This window comes from Paramisgurnus dabryanus, chromosome 2 (assembly GCF_030506205.2).
Source record: "Paramisgurnus dabryanus chromosome 2, PD_genome_1.1, whole genome shotgun sequence".
Taxonomy (NCBI): Eukaryota; Metazoa; Chordata; class Actinopteri; order Cypriniformes; family Cobitidae; genus Paramisgurnus; species Paramisgurnus dabryanus.
In genome coordinates, this window is record NC_133338.1 from 16,317,627 (window position 1) to 16,339,964 (window position 22,338).

Consider the following 22,338-nt stretch of genomic DNA (forward strand, 5'->3'; position numbering starts at 1 on the left):
AGACAGCTGAGGCGATAAAACACACAAACTTTGTGCTGAACAGGCAAATATTAACAAATCAAATCACAAAATACTATTACGATTAAAATGGCAACAGGCGTGTAAAAACCTGAATTGAATTAAACACTGACTGTGTATCTGAAACCATCTTGTCTAATAAACACATGAAGGCAGATAAATGTCATTAGATTTTGTGTTTTACCTCAGTTAGACGACGCAGTTTTACTTCTGTTCTTGTTCGCATACATTACGCTTCAGTTAACGCGATCTGACACACACACACACACACACACACACACAAGTTCCCTAATCACAGACCAGTACTTGCAACAACGTTGACCAAGCCACGCAAAATACCGGATTATCTGAACATCATGTCCACGCAAAGGCAGCTCTTATAAACAGCAAACAGGGAAATAATAAAAAGCATTTGACTTACATAGCATCCAGCTAATGTTAGCCAACTCCGTTTGCCATAAGTCCTGGAAAAGCATGTAAACTCGACCATGATCATTTCCTCCTGCTCAATCTGGTCCAAGCTCCTTAATCCTTTATTTATTCTTCAACTGAACGTCTTGTAAAGGGTGATTTTGTAAGCATAAAATCATATTTTCTATCATCTCAAGGTATTTCACTTGCTTTTACTGATTAGTACTGTCTCTAGCAGTTACATGGCAATCTGCAGCTCGGTTATGAGACTCTGAAAATCCAATCAAATGAGGTCAAAGACATAAAAAACTATTCTGATTTGCTTACAACCTAAGTGGGAGGATTTGGGGCGAACAGTCCTGCCCCCCAGGGCGTATCCGAAACCAGCCAATTAGAGCTCAGCCTCAGGTCACATTTTTTTACCCTTTTTACTAACCTACATAGACACTCATTAGGGGTGCGCCCCAGACACACAAACATGACACACACAAAACGAACGTTTTGATTTTATAAATGATTACAAGACTAACAGTGAAATAGTACAACTAAACGATTTTATTTTGTATTAATTTGCATTATATATTTATCTTTTTCGTAACATGTTAAAACAGCTTTCTTCTCTGGCCAACTTTGGGGGGCGGCACCCCAGCGCCCCCCAGTGACCAGGGGCCACTGAAATGGACTGCATTTGTATAGCGCTTTTAACAGACCTATGGCCATCCAAAGTGCTTTACAATTAGCCTCACATTCACCCATTCACTCACACATTCATACGCTGACGTCGGTGTCAGCCATGCAAGGCGCCAGCCAGCTCGTCGGGAGCAGCTGGGGTTAAGGTGTCTTGCTCAAGGACACCTCGACACTTGGTCCGGTGGAGCCGGGGATTGAACCACCAACCTTCCGGTTTGTAGACAACCTACATGAACCACTAAGCCACTGCCGCCCTATATAAATTTACTATATAAATAAATGAGTAAACTTTTGCCCCTCCTCCCTTTACTATCGTGTATCGGCGTTCTCACAGGCTGATGATAGGACGATCTCACAGTAGGCCTTCACTTTTGAGAAAAAATCTAATTCGAACGGATTTCGAATATCATGCAATGTATCCGAATATATTCGAATATCTAGGCGCCGCCCCCCACGCGCATCAAAAACCCACCGTAATGGAGATTCAATCACAAAATTATTAACAGTGACAGTCATACACAGGGTTGTCTGGATTACTTTTTACTTAATGTTTGAAACAGCAGGTTATCAACTTATGAATAACAAACTTATATATATAAAAAAATGATTCAGAACAGTTGCAAACAATAACGTGACAACTTAAATAGCAGCAGGAGTATATAGACAGACGCAAACGGAATTCGCGCCCGCAGATTTCGGCAGAAAACTCCGCGGAATTTCGCGGATTTAATGCCCATCATTGACAAGCACACATATCCCGCGCTTGAGCGTGTTTGTGACCAGAACTGTCATTGACAACAAGCACACTTATACAAAGCCTATCCCGCGCGTTTGTGAGCCGTCATTCACAAGTACATTAACCCTGCGCGTGCTGTTTGCTTGCCCGTTTTCAATGATAGAGAGCACAAAGAAATTAAACTTATAGATGAGTTAATCAGATCTCACTTGACTCTGTCGTCTATGTGACGCGCGACAGTCAGCACATGATCATTTAAAATCCGTTTACAAGACAAATGCTGTTGTTTAATATAAAGTTTACATTGCGTTGTAAAAATGATGAAATTATCTTCATACATGCTAATTTCATAATGCGAACGTATTAACACAAGCTTTTTATTCTGCTATAATATTTAACACTATAAACAATATGTCATTTTATATACAAACTATAATTCTATCTTGACATGCACATGAGGTTCATTTTAGTCCAATTTGATTCCCTCTCTTGCGCACAGTTGCAGTCGTCGGTCTCACTCTCAGCCTCCTTCCTATTACGAGGTGTTACTGTAAAAAATACGCTACACATGGCATTTAAAAAACCGGATGGTTTATTTATAGTTCGAATACGGATATTTCACATCATGTTCGAATGCATATTCGAACATCGAATAAAAAGTGACAGCCCTATCTCACAGTGGGGCATATCACCCAACACTACCCTCCCCTCCAGTTGGTGTGAGGGAGAGTTAGCATGTTGAGCACTCAGTGGTGTAATAAATACTAAGAGCCTGTCCACATGCAGATGCGTTTAGCTGTATACGTAATTTTTTTTATCAAATCTGCTTTTTGTCCAGATGTATACAGCATTTTGCCAGCCTGAATCCGCTATATTTTTTCAATTTTTTAAATCTGAAACAGACATCTTTCAGTGTTTGTGTTTATATCCAGTCCGTATATTTTAGCCCTTTTCTCACACAGAGAATGGAAAAAAACACGGAAAATATATAAGCTTGCTTATCATCCGCTATTTCTCTCTGGGGGAAACAGACAGAAATTTTACCAGCTTGTGGCTCTCTATGGAGAGCCTAATGTAAACTGCAGTTTTCTTGCCCTGCAACCCTCGTTGGGTCTTGTGTCTGAATACTATCAATAGACAGGAAAGTATCTCAGTTGAACTTAAAACAAGGCTGGTTTCACAAATTTCTTTTCCCATAACTTTTCCAGAACCTGTTGGGGGAACAATCTCGAAACCCCTCCCCTTCCATAGTGGAGCGAATAGAAAGTGCCAAACGAAGAGCTAATCAAGTCAGAGTAAAGATTCAGCAGGACGTGGTACTGTATTTCATTTATTTTATATTATTTTGTTTCTATAGTTTTTTATAAATTATTATCTCTCTTTTCAGGATGGAACACGTTCAGAAGTTATTACCAACTATCTCATGGCTGGTGAAGGTCAGTGGTTAGTATGTTAAAAGGATAGTTCACCTAAAAATGAAAATTCAGTCATCATTTACTCAACCTGATGTTGTTCTAAACATATATGAGCATTTTTTTGTTGAACACAAGATATTTTGAGGTCATTTGTGATGGTTAGCACACAATTGACAACACTCATTGACTTCCATATTTTTTTCTGCTGAAAGTAAATTGATCAATGGGTGCTGTGTTTTCACTTTTGGATGAACTATCCCTTTAAAAAATACTAGTTGATTTTACTGATAAAAGTGTTTATTACCATCATTCTCCTTATATTGATTTTGTCTTGTACATGTTGCACAAACCCTTTCCTGGTCAGGTCAGTCATCAATGGACTCCAGTGAAGGAGACTTTGAGGTGGGTTTTAATTAGTTCAAATGGTGGTGGTTGAACCCACACTGATTTCATGTGTGTAAATGTGATGGAATACAAATGTGGAAATCTAAGCAATAAATTAAAAGGTAAAAGTTTTATATAAGCTTATGTGCACAGTAGCTCACAGTACTACCTGCTACGCTTTGGAACCACTTTCTGATGATTGCTGGAGACTGACTCATATCATAAATGACCGACCTACACAGTACACATTCATTTATGAACAACATGTAGTTCATTGAATTTGTTCACAAACTAGATTCTCTCTTTCATTAAGACTCAAAACAGCGACTCACTCAGTGATGGGCATATTCGTACAGTCGATCCAACCAATTACATGCCCCTTCACAGCCCGAAATGGAATGCTATTCGCTGACGTGGCGCAAATAAGACCTGAACAATAGTGTCACATTTTTTTGTTTTTAATTTTTTTTTTAGAGAAGTTCAACACATGACTCAAACATAATAAACTATTTTTTATTTAAACAAAGAAAACTGTTCAAACATAAAACAACAACAAAAATTACAAAATGCACACAAACATCAGTGCTTACAGTACTCTGCCTGTACAGTAGGCAAGTAAATTGTTCAAAGTGCAGAATATCAAAAGTTTATTTATAAAGCACAGTAAAAACAACAGTAGTTGACCACTGTGCTGTACAATATACTAAATACTAAACATACTAAAACAGAGGTAAAATATGTGATATGTGCATACATGTACACATACACAAATATACATATATATGCATATACACACACACATAACATTCATAACACATACATACATATAAAAATATAATAAAGACCGCAATGCAAAGGGATAAAAAAGTTAATCAAAACACCAATAAATGGTCTTAAAAAAATCTAGGAACAGTTATATGCCTGGGAAAAACTATATGTTTTTAGCTTAGATTTAAATTCAGCTTCTGATTAAACTATTCTGAGGGAAACTGGGAGACTATTCCACAGTTGTGGGCCAACAACAGAAAGCTCTGTCACCTTGTGACTTTAATCTAGATCTCGGGATCATCAGTAATCGTTGTTCGGAGGATCTCAGAGATCTAATAGATCTATTTATACTCACGAGTTCACAGAGATAAATAGGAGCTGAATCAGGCAGAGCTTTAAAAACAAAAAAGTAAGATTTTAAAATCAATTCTATAACGGACTGGCAGCCAATGCAAGGAGCGCAGTACAGCGGTGATATGATCAAACTTCCGAGTACCGGTCAAAGGTCTGGAAGCTGCATTTTGAACCATCTGAAGTCTATTTATATTTATTAATATTTAATCATTAATAAATGTATTAATATATAATATATAATAATTAATATAAAAAATAATTATTATTACAATAATCCAGCCGAGATTACACAAATGCATGGATTACCCTGTCAAACTCTGGAAAGGTTAAAAAGCACTTGGCTTTAGCTAACAATCTTAGTTGGAAAAAAATAGATTTAACTACAGAATTTATCTTATCAAATTTGAGTGAGGAATCGAAAATGACACCCAAATTGTTGGTAGAGGGTCTTTCATAGCAGACCAATTCTCCCAAATCATAATCAAAGGTGCATGAGGGCTCAAAAACCATGACCCTGTTTTGAGGTGCAGAAAATTTGAGGAAAACTCAATCAATCAGCCAGACATGCAACTAATGATCTTAAAGCTGTTTTGTCGTTATGCTTCAAGGGCAAATAAATTTGGGTGTCATCAGCATAAAAATGAAATGACATCTAATGCTTGGTAAAAATAGACCCCAATGGAAGCATATATAATGAGAACGAAACAGGAGCCACAATGGAGCCTTGAGGAACTCCAAACATCAAGGCACAGCTGGATGAAGAAAAGCCAGACAAACAGAAAAAGTCCTATCTTCAAGGTATGATTTAAACCAGTCCAGGGCATGACCTTTGATGCCCACATATTGTTCTAGGTGTGAAATAAGGATTTTGTGGTCGACGGTATCGAAAGCAGCACTTAAATCTAAAAGTAGAAGTATCACTACAGATAACAAAATATCGTTTAAAACTTTTAAAAGTGCAGACTCAGTACTGTGATGCTTCCTGAATCCTGAATGAAATTTTCCAAAAATATTATTTGACTTTTAAAAGCTCTGCAATCGTAATAAAACAACCTTTTTCTAAGGCTTTTGAAATGAAAGCCAAATTTAAGATAGGTCTATAACTTTATAAGATGTACGGGAAAAGATTAGTTTTTTTAAGCGGTGGTTTAACAATTGCATGTTTAAAATGTTTTGGAACAGTTGCTGTAAGAAGAGATTTTATTATAGCTAAAATACTTGGTCTGACAACATCAAAGATCTGAAGAAAAACCAGAGTGGGAAAAAAATCAAGTGGGCATGTAGTGGATTTCAACTGCTTAATTATATCTTTAAAAGAGCTTAAAGATATTGTCTGGAATTCGACAAAAATTGATAACCAATTAATGACGCACGTAACATTTCAAAAGATACTTGTAATTTATCTTTTTTCCACTTCCGTTCGACTCTACGACAGACTCCTCTATGTTCCTGTGTGGTACTATTTTTCAAAATATTCAAAATATAATTAGAAATGGAATTAAACAATGTAAGATGTTTATCTACATTTGAATTATCTAGCGAGGAATCAAGGTTATACATCAGACAGGCCTCCTTAAAATAAACAGCTTATTTTAAGTCATCATCACCTAAATCATCACTAGAAGAAGGATTAAAATAAGTATATCAAGTCAAAAACACAGTAGTGCAAAAATGCAATGTAAGTGCAACTTTAAAAAGAAACAGTGGTTAGAGTAGTGTAAAGTTTAATCAAGTAAACAAATTTACTTTTTAAGTTTTCCTTAAAATGTAAGAGAAGCAGGTTAACAGTAGTGCAAATTTTTAAACTAAACTGTATTTAAAGTGCAAAAAATATACAATGAATTTAAAACCACAGTACTGCAAAAATACAAAACAGTCTTTCAAAAATGTTTTAAAATCTCTCAAAACAGAGCTCCATGGAATAAAGACCCATAACAAGCAGGGTTTGGGTTAACAACAGCAGGATTATTTTAGGTTAGCATTTAAAAAGCACCAATAGTCTGAATCACGATTTTATATTTCCTTTGGTGTGTAAGTTATCATCTCCAACGTAAATCTCTATTCTTGGACTATAACAAACACACGGATTGTAGGCAACAGTTTACTTCCTTGGATTGGTGATATATACAAGACCGACATTATCATAATTCCTCCCGCTTCGGACCCACAGCCTGCAAGTTAACTCCTGTTAGCGTCGCATTATGCTCAAATCTTTCAAACATGGTAAGGAGCGTCACATTTCCGGCTGACGTCAGGGGTATTCAGACCAATCACAACGTACAGATTAGATGGCCAATCAGGGACACAGAGCTTTTTTAAATCTGTGCGTTTCAGGAAGGTAGTGAAAACTGGAACTACAAAAATGTACGGTGGAAAATAATAATAAAGCAATAAACCCCAAGAAGCAGTGGGTTACCAGTGCATTTTATAACAGCTATAACATTTATAACGGGGCGTTAAACCCCCTTAGCTGTTATAAAATGCACTGTAACCCCACTGCTTCGCGGGGTTTATTGCATTTATAAAACGGTTACTTACATATGCATAACGTTAGCGGAATTTTATAAAATAGCAGAATTTTATAAAATAAAACACAAATAAGTTGTAATTATATTAGTACAAATATTACTCTTCCGCCAAACAAAGTAGTTCCTCAGAATCAAGTGTGACTTTAACAGAGCGCAGTTCCCAACCAACACAGACGCAGCAAAAACACAATGAAAATATGATTTAAGACTGTGGTGTTTATTTTATAAATCACCATTAATCTAATTTATACATTAACATTTATATTGTGCAACTGTTTAAGTGATGATCAAATATGCTTGGAAGCATGCTGAACTCTTTCCCCGTCAGCGTTTTTTTTTTTTAAGTTGCTACCCAGTTTTAGTTTAATGCCTTGCAGAAAAATTATCTTTAAATAAACATAAAATATCAAATGAAAGAACAGACCATCCGCTTTCAAACAAAAACAAGCAAAAAAAGTTTCATCCTACCTTCATTTGTTCTCTTATCACCTCACAAATTTTTTAGCTAAAAGCGGAGATAATTCAATTTTTGTGAAGAACTTATGTAAGAGATCAGATTCAAAGCCATCAAAACTTGCACACTGTGTTTTCAGTGTTGAGTGAATGCGTCAGTGTTTAAGTTGGGTAAGATCGCCACCCAGTGGGTAATAGCGGACGTATGAACTTGAGTTAGAAACTCCTCAGACAACGTTTTCTCTTTATCGACGAGATGACTCAACAATATTTATTGACATTTATCCTGATATTGCCAGTAACAGTGCAATTGTAGACAAATAAAAAATATGATTAAAGACTGTGGTGTTTATTTTCATAAATCAGTACGCAGCAACAGTGGCGCAGTGATACTTATGTAATGTGGTCTAAACCGTGGGGTTACCGGTGTATTTTATCACGGCTTAGAATGCGTTTCAACCAGTCAGAATGAAGAACCAGAACTGCCCGTTTTATATGTGTTTTTTAACCACATGAACACATTGTATTATACCAAATACACAAAATAACGTTGTTTTTCAGCAATGAAATAGGTGCTCTTTAAAAATATCAGTAGTCAGGCCTTACGGTGCATTCACACGGTCCGTCAGCGTTAACGCTTAACGGAAGGCATGTCTGAAGCGTGGCCAACAGCCAATCACTGTGGCCGCAACACAAGCTCCGGTCTTCCATAAACGTAATTGGCTGGCTGTGCCTAGGTTATTTGCATAAGGCGATATGATTGGCTGACGCATGCGTTGCCGCTTGAAAAGTTGAGAAATGTTCAACTTCTGCCGCGAGCAACGGCACTTACGCCCCGTGTGAATGCGCCGTTAGAGGGGATGATCCTGCTGCTGCTCCCATCTGTCCCATCTTGCTGAAAATGTTCTCTGATGAAACAGATGTTGCTACTTGGCAAAGCCTTTTCAGCAAAAGTTGGCTCAGTCTGGGGGTAAATCACTGCCCGGTTTTGCCACCACAGTATTGGTTTGAATACTTCGCTAGCAGGGGCTCCTCTGAATAGAACCGCATTTCCAAATAACTTGTTCTTGTCACAAGACCTGCAACTTGTTCATCTAAATCACCCCACACCAAGCTTTCTTGTGGTGACTGTGGCAGTGGCGAAGCCAGAAATTTTCAAGTGGGTGGGCCTCTATAAAACAGGGTGGGCAAAGCATAGAATTTAGATAAACTGGGGGCGTGCACAACAAAGTGGCCAGCGTATGTTTTTTTCCCCCAATGGTAGCATGGCATTTTTCAAAACAGCCAGCAGCTGTCCGTTTTTTCCACGCTGTGGTCAAAAAATATTTAACTTTGGGTGAAAAGCTCAGCTCTTCAATGTAAGTTCTCACACGACCGTCCAATCACAGTGGACAAAGGGCGGGACAAATATCACAACAACCAACCGACTCACAGATCAAGTATCACAGCAAACAAAGCCCTCCGCTAAAAAAACAGCTGGCATTCGGCGTTCTCCAGGCGTTTTCAGCCACGTTTAAAAGCTTTGGGGTGCAAGCTACCTAAGCCAAGTTAGTACCTTGATGCCATGCAGGCAGCATAATGTTTCAAGGGGAAAATTATAAAACAACTCATAAATAACCAACAGTAGCTTGTCTACAGTATATGGGCAGGTGGGGCTGTGCCTGTTTTATACAGTCAATGGGCAGTGCCCCACCAAATTATTAATCCACTTGAAAACACAGAACTCAATATAAACTGAATTACTAACGGAATTAGTTTTTACGTTATTTACGTTACGTGAACGTAGTTCCGAACAATGATATGTCATTCCTCGTCAGCAAAATGAGTGACGTGAAAGCGTCATAGGATATGACAGATTCAACAGGTAGTGATTTGATTTTACTAAAGAACTCGTTTGAGAGATTGTTATTTAATGAGAAAATTGCCATCAAACAACATGGCGCAATACAAAATTGCATGTGTTGTCATTTAAGTGTAAATTTTATTCCAACAACAGTAAATCATACAGCCTAAGACACGACACAGAAGTCTGCCCCCCTAAATAGTTGACTGGAGTAATACACCTGACTATAAACTGTAAATAATAATGACACCACTATAAACATTAAGAAAATGTCTGAACTCACCTTTACATGTACCTACTGTATAAGCCTGAGATGGGGCTTCTGGTTAAAGATGGAGAAATTCTCGATCAATAAAGTCCAATATCTTTGATCATAATATGTCCCTTCGCGCAAAGAAAAGCAGAAATACATTTCTCAGACGAGCATTGATCATCGATGAGCGTTACGTTTTATGTTTTTTATACAATATGTGGTGAAGAACAGTCTTTCAACAAAGCATTAAGTCATTATCAAAGTAATAAGTGCTCGTTTCATTTTGTTGACGTTTGAAAAGTTGTCCTCAGTAATCCCAACATTTCCATGAGTGATGTATAGTCTCTGTATCCAAAATTAAACAGACAACAGCAGATGTCATCGTGGAAAGGCTGATAAACTCAATGATTTGCGACTCGTTATTTTCAAATTCAGTTCAATGCGCGTAGGCGGAACTAACAATGACTGACGAATCAAATTCAACGTTTCATGTTGACAAGCGTGTGCACCTATAGAAAACTGCGAAACTGCCTGAACATGCAAACTTGCACTTATATTTTATATTTTAATTATATTTATAATTTTATTACATATATGAAATTATAGTGTGATAAGACGTCTATTCGTAGTACTATTATTTATTTTTGTTAAATAATTTATACATTTGTCTGGAAAATTGCCTTCTGACTGGGTGGGCCGAAACTCAAAGTAGGCAGGCCCAGGCCCGCCCAGGCCCACCCGTAGCTTCGCCACTGGACTGTGGTGGTAATGCTGCTGCTGCTCTGTTTGATGTGCTGAGGAGGACAATCTTACCCTCCCAGATGCATTTTTTGAGTCTCTGGAAACCTTCATTTGCTGCATGATCATCTGAAAAGGCCCCCCCCTTTTTTACATTGGGTCCAATGATGGAGAAATTCCACCTTGTGGAACCTGGTGGCCATGTCTTTAGTCATTGTTTCAAGCATGTCAATAGGTTTTCTGAACCTTCCTGCTCTCAGATATCTTGTGCTTATTTTTTAGAGACTCTGTGAAAGCAGGATCACGTTTGAAGCAGTCACATAGCTATAGTGAGCAAAAAAATACATTTAATAAATCTAGTATAATAATGAATAATACTAAACGTTCTGCATTGTTGTGGCAATAACAATGCAACTTACACTGTAATTTATCTTTACAGTGTTTTTTACAGTCTGCAAAAGCTGTTTGCAAAACACAGTTTTTAAAATGTTGTTATAAAATGCATTAATTGTTACACACCTCATTTCCACTTATTTCCACTGTGACTTCTTCAAATGGTCTTAAAGCCCCACAGGCCTCTTGTTCTGTGTCAGAGTTTCCAGTCGGGCATTTACCAGTGCAAGTGTTGTGATGATTATATCCTTGTTATCAATAAATCTCTGTAACGTATAAAATTTTGCGTTCCATCGTGTTCAGCAGTCTTTTTTTAAGTTTTAACTCAGGCAAACCTATCTGCTGCTGAGTTGCCTTAAGTTTTTTTAAGCTGCCACTGTGCTTCGGTGCATGTACTCCAAAATTGCTTATTCAAATACACATTCTTATTCAGTGTATTTTGTATTAACACTGAGTCCACCTCAGAATCCATTTAACTGTATGGGCAAAGCATGGCAGATGCTTCCATGAGGTTTTGTGAATGGCCAGGATTATATTGTTGAGCATTATCAGAAACACAATATTCTATTTTGTCAGTTATGTTCCACTTTCTAGCAATTCTTAAAAAATTGTCTTCAGTGTGTCTTTCAGCAAATTCTAAGCAATCCAACAGAAATAACTCAATTTTATAATTTTTAATGAAGTGACATGTATCTGACATAAAACCAAATGTGGCCCTAGATGTTCAGCAGTCTGTTAGGCACACTGCTGATGCCTTTGCCAACTTTTCCATACACTGTAAAAAGTGTTTCTGTGCCTTAGTAGATTTAACAAAAATAAATTGAGTAAATTGTATTAGATATTTTAATTCTTGTTTTTAAAATCAAAATATGAGTAAAAAATAAAATAAAAATTGGAATAATTTGAGTAATTCTAAATGAACACATTATTGAGTAAATTCAACTTAATTGTATTATGTATAATCCATTTCAATTTGTAAGAAGGAAATTAACTTAATAATTTTGTGTAAAAACTACATTAATTATTTTTGTAAACATAGCTAACTAGGCAGTGGACTTGCAGATCCCAGCATGCTTTGCATGGGACTGCATTTGGAGAGTAAAATTTGAATTAAAAGTTTTTTTGTTTGTTTTTAACTAAAAAGAAAGACTTCTTAGTGTTTAATGTTCATGTATCTTCGATATTTGGAAGAGTTTCTGTTTCTTCTTTGAGTTTTGTAGTTACCATTGTTCAGAAGACTGGTGCTTGTGCATAGACTGCATACTGAAGTATGTTACGCTTTGCAGCTGCCCAAAACGAAACTGAGTGGGTGCGTTGATTGAAAAAAACGTTTCATGCCCTCATCTCATGGAATAAAAAGCAACAACTAACCATAAATATGTTACCTGTACCAAGAAAAGTAGGTTTATCTAACTGAGTAATACTAGCACAATTAGTTAACTCAACTCAATTTTATTGCATTCATATTAAGTAATGTTAGTGTGTTCAATATACTTAAAAAAGGTTGCAAGTTGACTCAACCTAAAACTTCCCATGCAGTCACTTGCCTCACTTTTTATAAGTTAGATCTAGGTATTACTTTTTACAGTGTAATTTGTTCATGAATCTATAAATTAGGTATGCACCGAATCCAGGATTCGGCCGAATACTGGGCTTTTTGACTGGGTTCGGGTTCGGCTGAATCTTAGATTTTTTTCCACCGAACTGAACCCTAAGCTTGCGCTACGCTGGTCAACGTCAAGCGGCCGTTGATTACACACATCAGGTGCTGACGTGGAGATAAGCGTTTTTTTCCGGTGAGCCTAGGGGCGCTTCACATTCCGTGGACGCACCTGGAAAAACTAGCTTATCGCACCGCCTCGCTTTCATTGTGCTTTGCCGTCGGGCTTTCAAAATGCATCCCCGCCCTGCCCGTCTGGCTATCTTGACTTATAGGGAGGAAAAAATATATTTAAATGCTTATGTATTCTCTCACAGATTTGGATGGGCAATTGTGGTGTATGAAATTCAGGCATTGGGTATTTAAATTTTGTTTGAAGGCACGCTCGAGTTTTACTTTCACTTTCGCGATCGGGCGAAGCCGCAGTACAGGAAGCAATCCGTACTGATTTGTCATGGATTTGTTGTGCAAATCCTCCAACTTCGTCCTTTCAGTTATTACTATCCTCACGTAAGAAAATTAAATCTCTCGCAGCAAGCTTTAAAGTGATATAGATTGTAAGGGCAGTGAAGAGAGTGACTGTGCAGAATCGCTCTTAAAGAAGCCCCTGTTTTTCTGATCGAAGAAGTGATCCAATCTCTAACTGGATCCAAACTGTGAGTTTTGTGACCCACTGAACCACTTTTAAATGGTGAGCATATCTGGTGTGGGGATGAGTAGGAACAGTTGGTTTACATGGAAATCCAGTTTTTTTGTTTGTAAAAAAAAAAACAACAGCATCGAAACAACAACAAGAATAGCAGATTAAACATTGTGGTTAGAGGACCTATTGGCTTTGTATTGGCAAAATTTGGCCCGTGGTAAAACTAATTGAGGAACCCTGTGCTATGCCCACAAAATCAAGTGGCATTTTCTTTTCTGTGACTTCAGTTAATATTTCATATTCAGAATCTGAAGTTTATAGATTGACATTTATTAGACATTGACATTGACATTTGTGTTTTGATAGATGTTTTGTCTCAATATTCTACATTAAAAGTAATGTATTTTTTATTCAGCCTACTTGCATTCATTTCGGGCTACCAAAAACTGAAGAGTGCCTGCCCGAAGGGCCACCAGGGATTTTGAAATTTTGCGAGCCCTGTAATGGAATAAGGATGCGAGTAGGATTCGGTATTCGGTTTCGGATTCGGCCGAATCTTAAACAGTGGATTCGGTATTCGGCCGAACCCAAAAAATCTGGATTCGGTGCATACATGGAATTATTGTTTTTGACAGGGTTTTCCTGCTGGATAAATATATATATATATATATATATATATATATATATATATATATATATATATAGGGTTTAAGGTCTTTGTAAATGCTTTGAATCATCTGTCCTCCACAATAGAAAAAGGCTGCAAATCATCCTTTCCATGTCCTCATCGACTGAATTTTGTCTTAGTGGGTCAGGTGGCCTAGCCTCAAAATGTGTTAGAGTGGTCTGTCCTGCTCGTCATCTGTATGGGACAGTCGCATGAAAAGTGCTGGTAGTGGCAGGCGAGATAGAAGGAGGTTGTGCAGTGCTGGTACTGCTGGATGTTCCAGGCTTCTCAGCTTGTTCAGATTCTGTGTGTCAGTTAAGGTTAGGTGTAGATCCTCGCTTAAACAACAACTGTGCTTTACAAATTGTACACACAGCCTGTGTCAGATACATCTCATTAAAATAACTCCATAATACACTTCTCTTTCTGGTGTCAATCATTTTGAAGTCAGCTGTTAAATGCTGCTGTGTTTTAGCAGATTACCTAATGCCCCCCACTTAGCTCAAACCAAGCAAAAAATTACAATTTTCCTCTGTTTGTTACATTTAACATACAGTGCATTATTACACTGTTTCGAATACAATGGTTGTGTAAATTTTTTCTTTGCTGCAAATATATCAAACATGAGCCCAGTTCTATCGTGCAACAACGGGTTCTTCTTTATTCACAAACTAAATTAGGTTCAACTCGCATGAACGAGATCTCTTTATTTTTTGTTCAGATCGACTCGTATGTAAACTTTGTGCATGCAAATGACCATTCAAAAACAGCCAATCTCAACCTAACACAAACTGTGATGTTACAGTTGTCACAACATTAAATTACAGATTAAATGAATAATAATGTTGTTACAATGCTAAAAAGTTAATGGTGTATTCTCTGAACAAGCAGTTATCCCTCAAAATGTGTATCTTCGTCTGATACAGGCTCAAACATATAAGGTCTGTTTACTAATGTAAGCCACTGACATGAGCCTCGTTGTATAACAGCCAATCAGAGCAGAGCTGAACATTTTTATTCATGACTTTTCCAAGTAAGGTCACAGGCCATTTAATTCTTAGGAAAAATCCTAGGGTTTTAAATGGACATGTTTTTTGCACTTAACAAAGTCCCATACCTTCTATGTAGATATAAGAGAACAATTTAACATATTGTGTCAATGCATTCTTTGGCAACTTTAAATAAATTAATGGTCTGTCGATCTGATGACTTGGAGAATTAAAAAATTATGAAGCAAGATAATGGTTTACGCACTGTAATGTTTTATCAGTTGGTCATATTTGTGCTTGGCCAAAGTATGTCACATTATTATGATAATGGGCGCTTCGTTTCCAACAGCTGTGTATATTAAAACACCAAACGCAACTGCTGGCCAATCAGAGCAGTTTAGGCTCACAGAAAGGAGGGATTTACAGTTTCAAGTATATTGTTTCAGAATCTACCCAGTAATTAGCTGATATGAAAGTTATATTTTGAGAAAATTACACAGTTTTTGGCTTTGTATGCTTTTAACTCTTTCACCGCCAGCGTTTAAAAAAAAGTTGCGCGCCAGCGTTTTTCATGATTTTCACAAAAGTTTAATGTCTTCCAGAAAATGTTCTTCTTCAAATATATAAACATACAATATACCAAATGAAAGAACAGACCCTCTGCTTTCAACAAAAAAAACGTTTCATCCAACCATCAGTAGTTTTTTTGTAATCAGCTTTTGAATATGGGTAGGTTTCTGCAAAAACACCACATTTTGAGCAAAAAGCAGAGATAATTCCATTTTTGTGACGGACTTTTCATAGAGATCCCATTCAGAGCGATCTTTAAAACAGACACGGACATGCAGCAGCTTGCCATAGGACAATACTTCCGGGTTTAAAAAGTTGCGGAAGGGCGCCACCTAGTGGATAATAGCGGTATTGCGGAAAGACCGAAAATCTTGTCATTGGCGGGGAAGCTTTTTCTCTCAATTGACGAGATATCTCGTCAATGGCGGTGAAAGAGTTAATAAAATTGCGCCTGTGTATCTAGAATCATTTGTGTTCATGTATGGATCATGCATAGATTATGTTGCAGGTCATAAATAAGGAAAACAACCCTGTTGGCCAAACATTGTCCTTTCTCCTTCTCCCTGTTTAGGCATGTGAGAGTCCCTTCTCCTCCCCCTCCACCTTTCTCTGGAATCCTCTGCACCACAGACAGGGGTCTGACGCAAACACAACTGACTCGGTGAGCAGAGTTATTTTTTATGACTCCCCTAATCCAAAAATGTGGTCAGAATTGTGATTGTCTTGTGTTACAGGAAGGAAAGGCCCAGATCATTGGACCAGAGGAAGAAGAGGAGGATAATGGGTACATGATAAATGAGGTAGAGCAGTGTCCATGTTTAGAATAGAATATTTCCAGTCTAGACAGTTTTGGGTATCTACTTTATCTACTATAGCTTCTCAAGAAACAATTCATAGATTGAGCACAGTATACAAAGAATATATTGCAAAGTAAAAACTATTTTAAAGCGTAACTAAACCCCTGGTCAGAGCCTGACTCCGCCCCTTGGCAATATTTGAAAAATGCAAGAAAAGTGGGAAGATCCCAACGGAGATAGATCGTAACAAGGGCGTGGTGAGCTTGAACCTGCTTACGTCAAGAGTCATTTTTTGGACCCAACATCCAATTGGAAAATTCATCTGCAGTAGCCACCGCTCAACCTAAAGAGGGCAGTACTCAGACGTTTTTACACCATATATTGCAGCATTGAAACACTTTATATCCAAATGTCAAAAAAGTTGCTAAAATCAATGATTTTAAATAGCACTAAACAAGCATCATTCTTACAGATCATTAACTAAAAAAGTTGGTTTAGGGTTTAGTTACTCTTTAAGATTGATGTTGAAATTAGGTAATTTCTTCAGTGCTGTTATATCTTTCACTTTCTTTCAATAAGGTTGATGGCCCATTCCAGGACATAGAACTGCTAAAAAGTCGTCCGGCACACATGACTGTGTTTATGAGATATGTGTTCAGTCAACTTCTGGATCCCAACCTACTGGTCAGTGCCAATAGTTTAACCAGCATTATATTTTTTTCCATGTGTTTTAGAAGCATTGTTTTATGAGATGATCTCATGTAGCCTGATGGGCACCTCTCCAAAAATGTTACTCTGTCAACACAGACCAGATAAGTTATTATTGGTTTCTATTTATAACCAGAGACCAAAACCGAAATTAAACCTGCAGATTCACTCTCTTTTTTTGTACAGTTTCTCTTTTAGAGCTGAACACTTTTTAGCTCAATTTTTAGTATCGGAAGAAAAAGTTAATACTCAGTTAGTCTGAAATGACATTTTAGCTATTTGTGTTCATTTTGAAAAAACACTGCCAGTTACCAGAATCCCTATTTTTTTCTCAAATTAGTAAAATGTGCTAATACCTGAGCCAAAGTTTGATTTAATGTCTGAAGTTGAACAAAAAAAATGCACCACCTTATATTCAGCATGTTTGTATTTTGATCCTTCTAGCTGTTTTACTTGTCTGTGGAGGCATATCTGAGTTCGAGTCCAAAAGACGCCCGCTCACTTGCCCCTCAGATCTGCTCCTATTTCCTAAACCATGATGCTGTAAGTTTCTTCTTTTCTTAACCTGCACCTATACAGCAGCACCCTTTAGCACTGACTGGTGCTAAAAAAGAAAACAGAATTTGAGAAAAAAAGTAACAAATTTCATAGGCTTACCTGAGGGTAGGTTAACGGCAAATTTAATAAATTCAACCATAGTTCATTTTCACTATATACAGTAGGAAAAGTGAGAACAAAGTTGGATTTGTTATAAACTAACTAAAACTGATTGATTGTGTTCTTTAGCCTTTGAAGATTAAAGTCAAAGAAGAGATCCTGACAGATATAGGTAAGATTCTATGCAGTGTTTCACCTTTACATCTACATTTATGCATTTGGCAGATGCTTTTATACAAAGTGACTTTCAGTGCATTACAAGTTTATCATTACACATTTTTATCAGTATGTGTGTTTCCTGTGTGAAAATACCTTCCAAGACAATGTTCTTCTACATATCTAAACATACAAATATATCAAATGAAAGAACAGACCCTCTGCTTTTAAACAAACAATAAACAAACAAACAAAACGGGGAATTTTTTTTTTATTTTATTTATATTTTTTCTCTGCTTATAAACTCCTAAATATAGGTATTTTTCTCCAAAAAAATTTTTTAAGCAAAAAGCTGAAATAATTGCATTTTTGTGAAGGAATTTTATTAGAGATCAGGGGCCGGATTCACAAAACATTCTTAAGAAGAAAAATCTTCTTAACTGCCATTTTATCTTAAATTCAAGCTAAAGAAAAAGTTAAGAATATTTTGTATTCTCAAAAAAGCTTCTTAAGAAAGTTCTTATTTTTTTCCTTAAGTATGTTCTTAAGAAAAAACTTAAGAAGAATTCCAATTCTCGAAAAATAAACTGTCTTAAATAACATCTTAAAGTTAGGATAACCTTCCAGTAGTCTTAAATCTCAAAATGTAAGATGTTTTATAAGTTAATGTGATGTGTTTTAAATGTGACCTGTATTTTGTAGTCTGAAATGGCGATTTAATCAGTTTACTTCACATAGATTAGTTTAAAGAGGAATTCCACACTCATATAATGAAGTTAAATGGCTTACTCAGTAATATGTCATGAAACACAAATACTGTAAGTATTAGTGATAATATTAACAAACATTTAACTTCCTCCGTAATAGCCTACATTCATTGTGAAATTACTTAACAGCTAAAAGTCGCTCTAAGCGGGAGGCGAACCGGTAATCGCTCCGCCATGTGAGTCGAGGGCTCCGAAACCGCAGACAAGCTTCACCCTCTGCGTCCGTCTCTTGACGCGTGAGCGTGGGTCGCGGGAGACAAAAGCCGTGGGCACGGAGAGTGAAGCACGCGCACTCAGGGCGCTCGACCCGCATGACCGACCGATTGGGACATTATGGAAGTATATTTACGCACCGCACCACCTTAATACTGTAGCTGGCCTCTGTTACAACAGCCAATAACACCCTGTAGTAGTCTTAATGCATCACTCGTTTGTATCGCGTTAATGATTGCAAGGTAGTCAAAAGATTAATGGATAAGTGTTTTGTTACATTGGGTATCTTAATTTAAAAGCTTGTCATTTTATTTTTAAGACACAAATTTAAGATATTCTTAAGAAAAAAATTGAGAACTTCTTAAGAAATGTTTGAGAATTGCACTTAGGAACATTCTTACGCACTTCTTATAATTTATCTTAAGAACATTCTTATTTTTTGTCTTAAGAATGTTTTCGTGAATCCGGCCCCTGATTCAGAATGATTATCAAAACATACACAGATTGTAAAATGAATAAATAACACTGTAATTGATGAGATAACTCGTCAGTGGCGGGGAATGAGTTAAGTGGGCCAAGCACTGCTGGTGCTTTGATCTACAAAATTAAACTTAGTACATCTGATTCCTCTTATCACACTGAGAAGCAATAGTATCTGGACCCAAAGATCACAAGCTTGATTCCCGAGTGTAATCATGTCCAAACATATTTTTATATGACAATTATGATATTATGGTGTTTTCACCTAGTTCAGACAAATGTTATAACTGTCTATAACTTTGGCTGTGTTTGACAATGGGAGTTGTTTCTTTACATTCCTGAATCGTTGCTGATTCCAATGATACCAAACATATCAAGGATCGCTTACCATTAGTCCATAGTTGCGATAGCACTTTAAAAAGTTTAGAAACATTTTTGGTATGCTTCTTCAGAATCATGTTCTGAGAGCGCCTGCAGAGTTTTCGGTCCACCCCTAGTGGCCAAATATAGACTGTTTCATCATACACACACGTTGTCATGGTTGCAACGTAAGGAGAGGAGAGAGTAAAGATCTATAGCTCCTAAAGCATAGTTCCATATAAATGCACAGATAATTTGTTTTGTCTTAAGTGAAAAACAATATTGACCTTCTAGTTGAAAAAGGAACCTCATATGTGATTCATTCATTCGCATTCGGAGATCGATTCTTTATGTCTGGCAAAGATGGTGAGTGGACACCAAAACAGCCAAAGTCAGTTCAAAACTTTTCTTTTAAGTAACACAATGGAGATCCAGGTGATACTTCGAGCAAAGTTTCATGTTGTGTTTTGCCTTCTTAGTGTTGTAAACAGGGGCGGCAGTTTCTGTTGAAAAGTGGTGGGGACAAAAGATCAGATGAAAAACCACAGCAGGATGGGAAAAATATTGAATAACGGCGCAGCAACATGGGCATAGTCAACAACACAAAAACACTCAGCATAAAACCCTCAACAATGTCGACTGCACATGTAACAGTCCCTGCAACACCAGCTCAACCGAACAGTGCCAAAGCACCATACTGTAGATAACAGCAGCACGTTAAGTCAATGATTACAATGAAATTCATTACATATGTAAAAGAAAACACACTATAAGCACACAACGCAACATACACTCGTACTCTGCAAAAAATTATTTTCAAGAAAAAAATTCTTAAATTAAGATGCTTTTTCTTGAAGAACAAAATTACCTAAGAGAATAAGTCTAGTTTAAAGAACCAAAAATATCAGATTTAAGTGATTTTGTGATTTAAACAAACAAAAAAATCTGCCAATGGGGTAAGCAAAAAATCTTGAATTGTTGTTAAACTTGTTTTATGCTCAAAATCACTTAAATTAGATATTTTTGTCTAAAAACTAAACTTAATTTATCTTAATTTAAGAATTTTTAGATATTAACAAAATACTAAGAATTTTTTTTCTTGAAAATCTTGACTTTCTTACTAATTATTTTTGCCTTGTTTTCAGTAGAAATATCTAAAAATTCTTTAATCAAGATGTATTTTCTTGATGAGCAAAATGATGTAAGAAAATAAATCTTTTAATTGCTGCTAGCAGCTGTATTTTAAATGTACTTGTGTTTGTTTTCAGAGAGTCGTTTCCATGCACAGGAGGACATTCGAGGGCCTCTCTCTGAATTGCAACAACAGGTGTTTCCAGATATTCAAGACCAGCTTCAAGACTACAGGTGCATGTCCAGCTTGTTTATTTAATTTAAATTCTGTATTTTTCTATTTCTGTAATCTGTTAAGGAGTTTCAGCTATTCCAGGAAATTTCAGAAATTTCACAATGATCATTTTAAGTTGAACATTTTGGAAACTATTATTTTAATGATGAACAATAGTAATTAGGTATTGTAGTAGTCAGTAACTTGGTATTGTAGCCTACACTACAATATATATTAAATTATATCTTAATCTGCATTCGTTTATAAATAATTTTGAGGTGAAAGTGGTTTAGCTCGTATTTTAAATGTGATTTTAAATCTGCTCGTATTTTAAATCTGCATTTAACCCATCCCAGTGAGTAGTGAACACACACACCTGGAGCAGTGAGCATTCATTCACTGCAACTCTCAAGCAGGAGAGGCAGATAAAAAATGATTTATGGGGTGCCATTGAGAACTAATGGAACTTTTCCATTACATTAGTACCCCAAGGTTTGGTTTTGGTCAGGTCGGGTCAGCTCGCCTCACTTTGGCTTGGTTAGCTTTTCCATCGAGTTTGCGCTGCCTACTGCTGTGACATCATACAAGTGAGAGTGTAGATACATTTTCATACATTAATTTAACGTTATTTCTCAGTCTCCACAAAATTTAAATTGGCCACCATAAATGGATGCCTACACATCGCGTTTATCACTACCTCTGTCTCACATTACAGTTTCTGTACAAACACCGACGCGCTTCGCTGAGCCTCATTTAAGTTGCATTTAAGCATATGCGCTGAAGTGCACATTGCAAATGTCCCACCACTGGCTCCAAAAAGGGTCAATTCCCATATACCTCCATGTTAAAATGGCCAACTTTACAGTAGAAAATATTGTGTTTACAGCCTGGTACAAAAATTGTTTTTGGTCTGGATAGCTAATTTTGCCCTTCACGACAACTGTGAGGGGGTGAATTGTTTTGTAAATCGTCCGTTTAAATGATATTAAGCCTTAAAGTTCTGCATAATTAAGGGCGTGGCCACTTGAGTGACGGTTGAACCGCCACTGCTGTCACTAGAGTCGAGCTGGGCGGGCGTGGTTTTAGCAACCAGTCACCTCAGCTTTAGCCTGGCTCCGCCCTCCTACGTGCTTCCGCTTATTTTTCATTTCGCTTCAGCAGTACGTCTGGGATGGCTCTATAGAGTTTCGTTTTCTCCTGCAAAAATCTGCAGGACCAATCAGCGAACAGATGGGGGTGGCTAAGAACGATGACGTTGAGGTCGTGCGTCAGTTTGAGTTGTAGTTCAGTAATGGCAGCGGAGAAAGACGTGAGAAAAGCTATTCGGTCCGTTGTTGCAAAA

General features: G+C 37.0%; 1 protein-coding gene across 8 annotated transcripts in view; it reads left to right on the top strand.

Moving 5' to 3' along the window:
* Nucleotides 1-22,338, top strand: part of arhgef11 (Rho guanine nucleotide exchange factor (GEF) 11) — a 193,075-nt gene that overhangs the window by 99,032 nt on the left and 71,705 nt on the right. For all 8 annotated transcript variants that reach the window (XR_010527896.2, XM_065255072.2, XM_065255066.2 and 5 more), the window contains 9 exons: nt 3,064-3,171; nt 3,243-3,291; nt 3,635-3,672; nt 16,085-16,174; nt 16,248-16,313; nt 16,890-16,994; nt 17,463-17,561; nt 17,805-17,847; nt 20,920-21,016. Coding sequence is in view for 7 of the 8 variants with exons in the window: in XM_065255072.2 (XP_065111144.2) it covers nt 3,064-3,171; nt 3,243-3,291; nt 3,635-3,672; nt 16,085-16,174; nt 16,248-16,313; nt 16,890-16,994; nt 17,463-17,561; nt 17,805-17,847; nt 20,920-21,016 (695 nt within the window). In the remaining variant the exon portion in view is untranslated. The remainder of the gene's footprint in view (nt 1-3,063; nt 3,172-3,242; nt 3,292-3,634; nt 3,673-16,084; nt 16,175-16,247; nt 16,314-16,889; nt 16,995-17,462; nt 17,562-17,804; nt 17,848-20,919; nt 21,017-22,338) is intronic.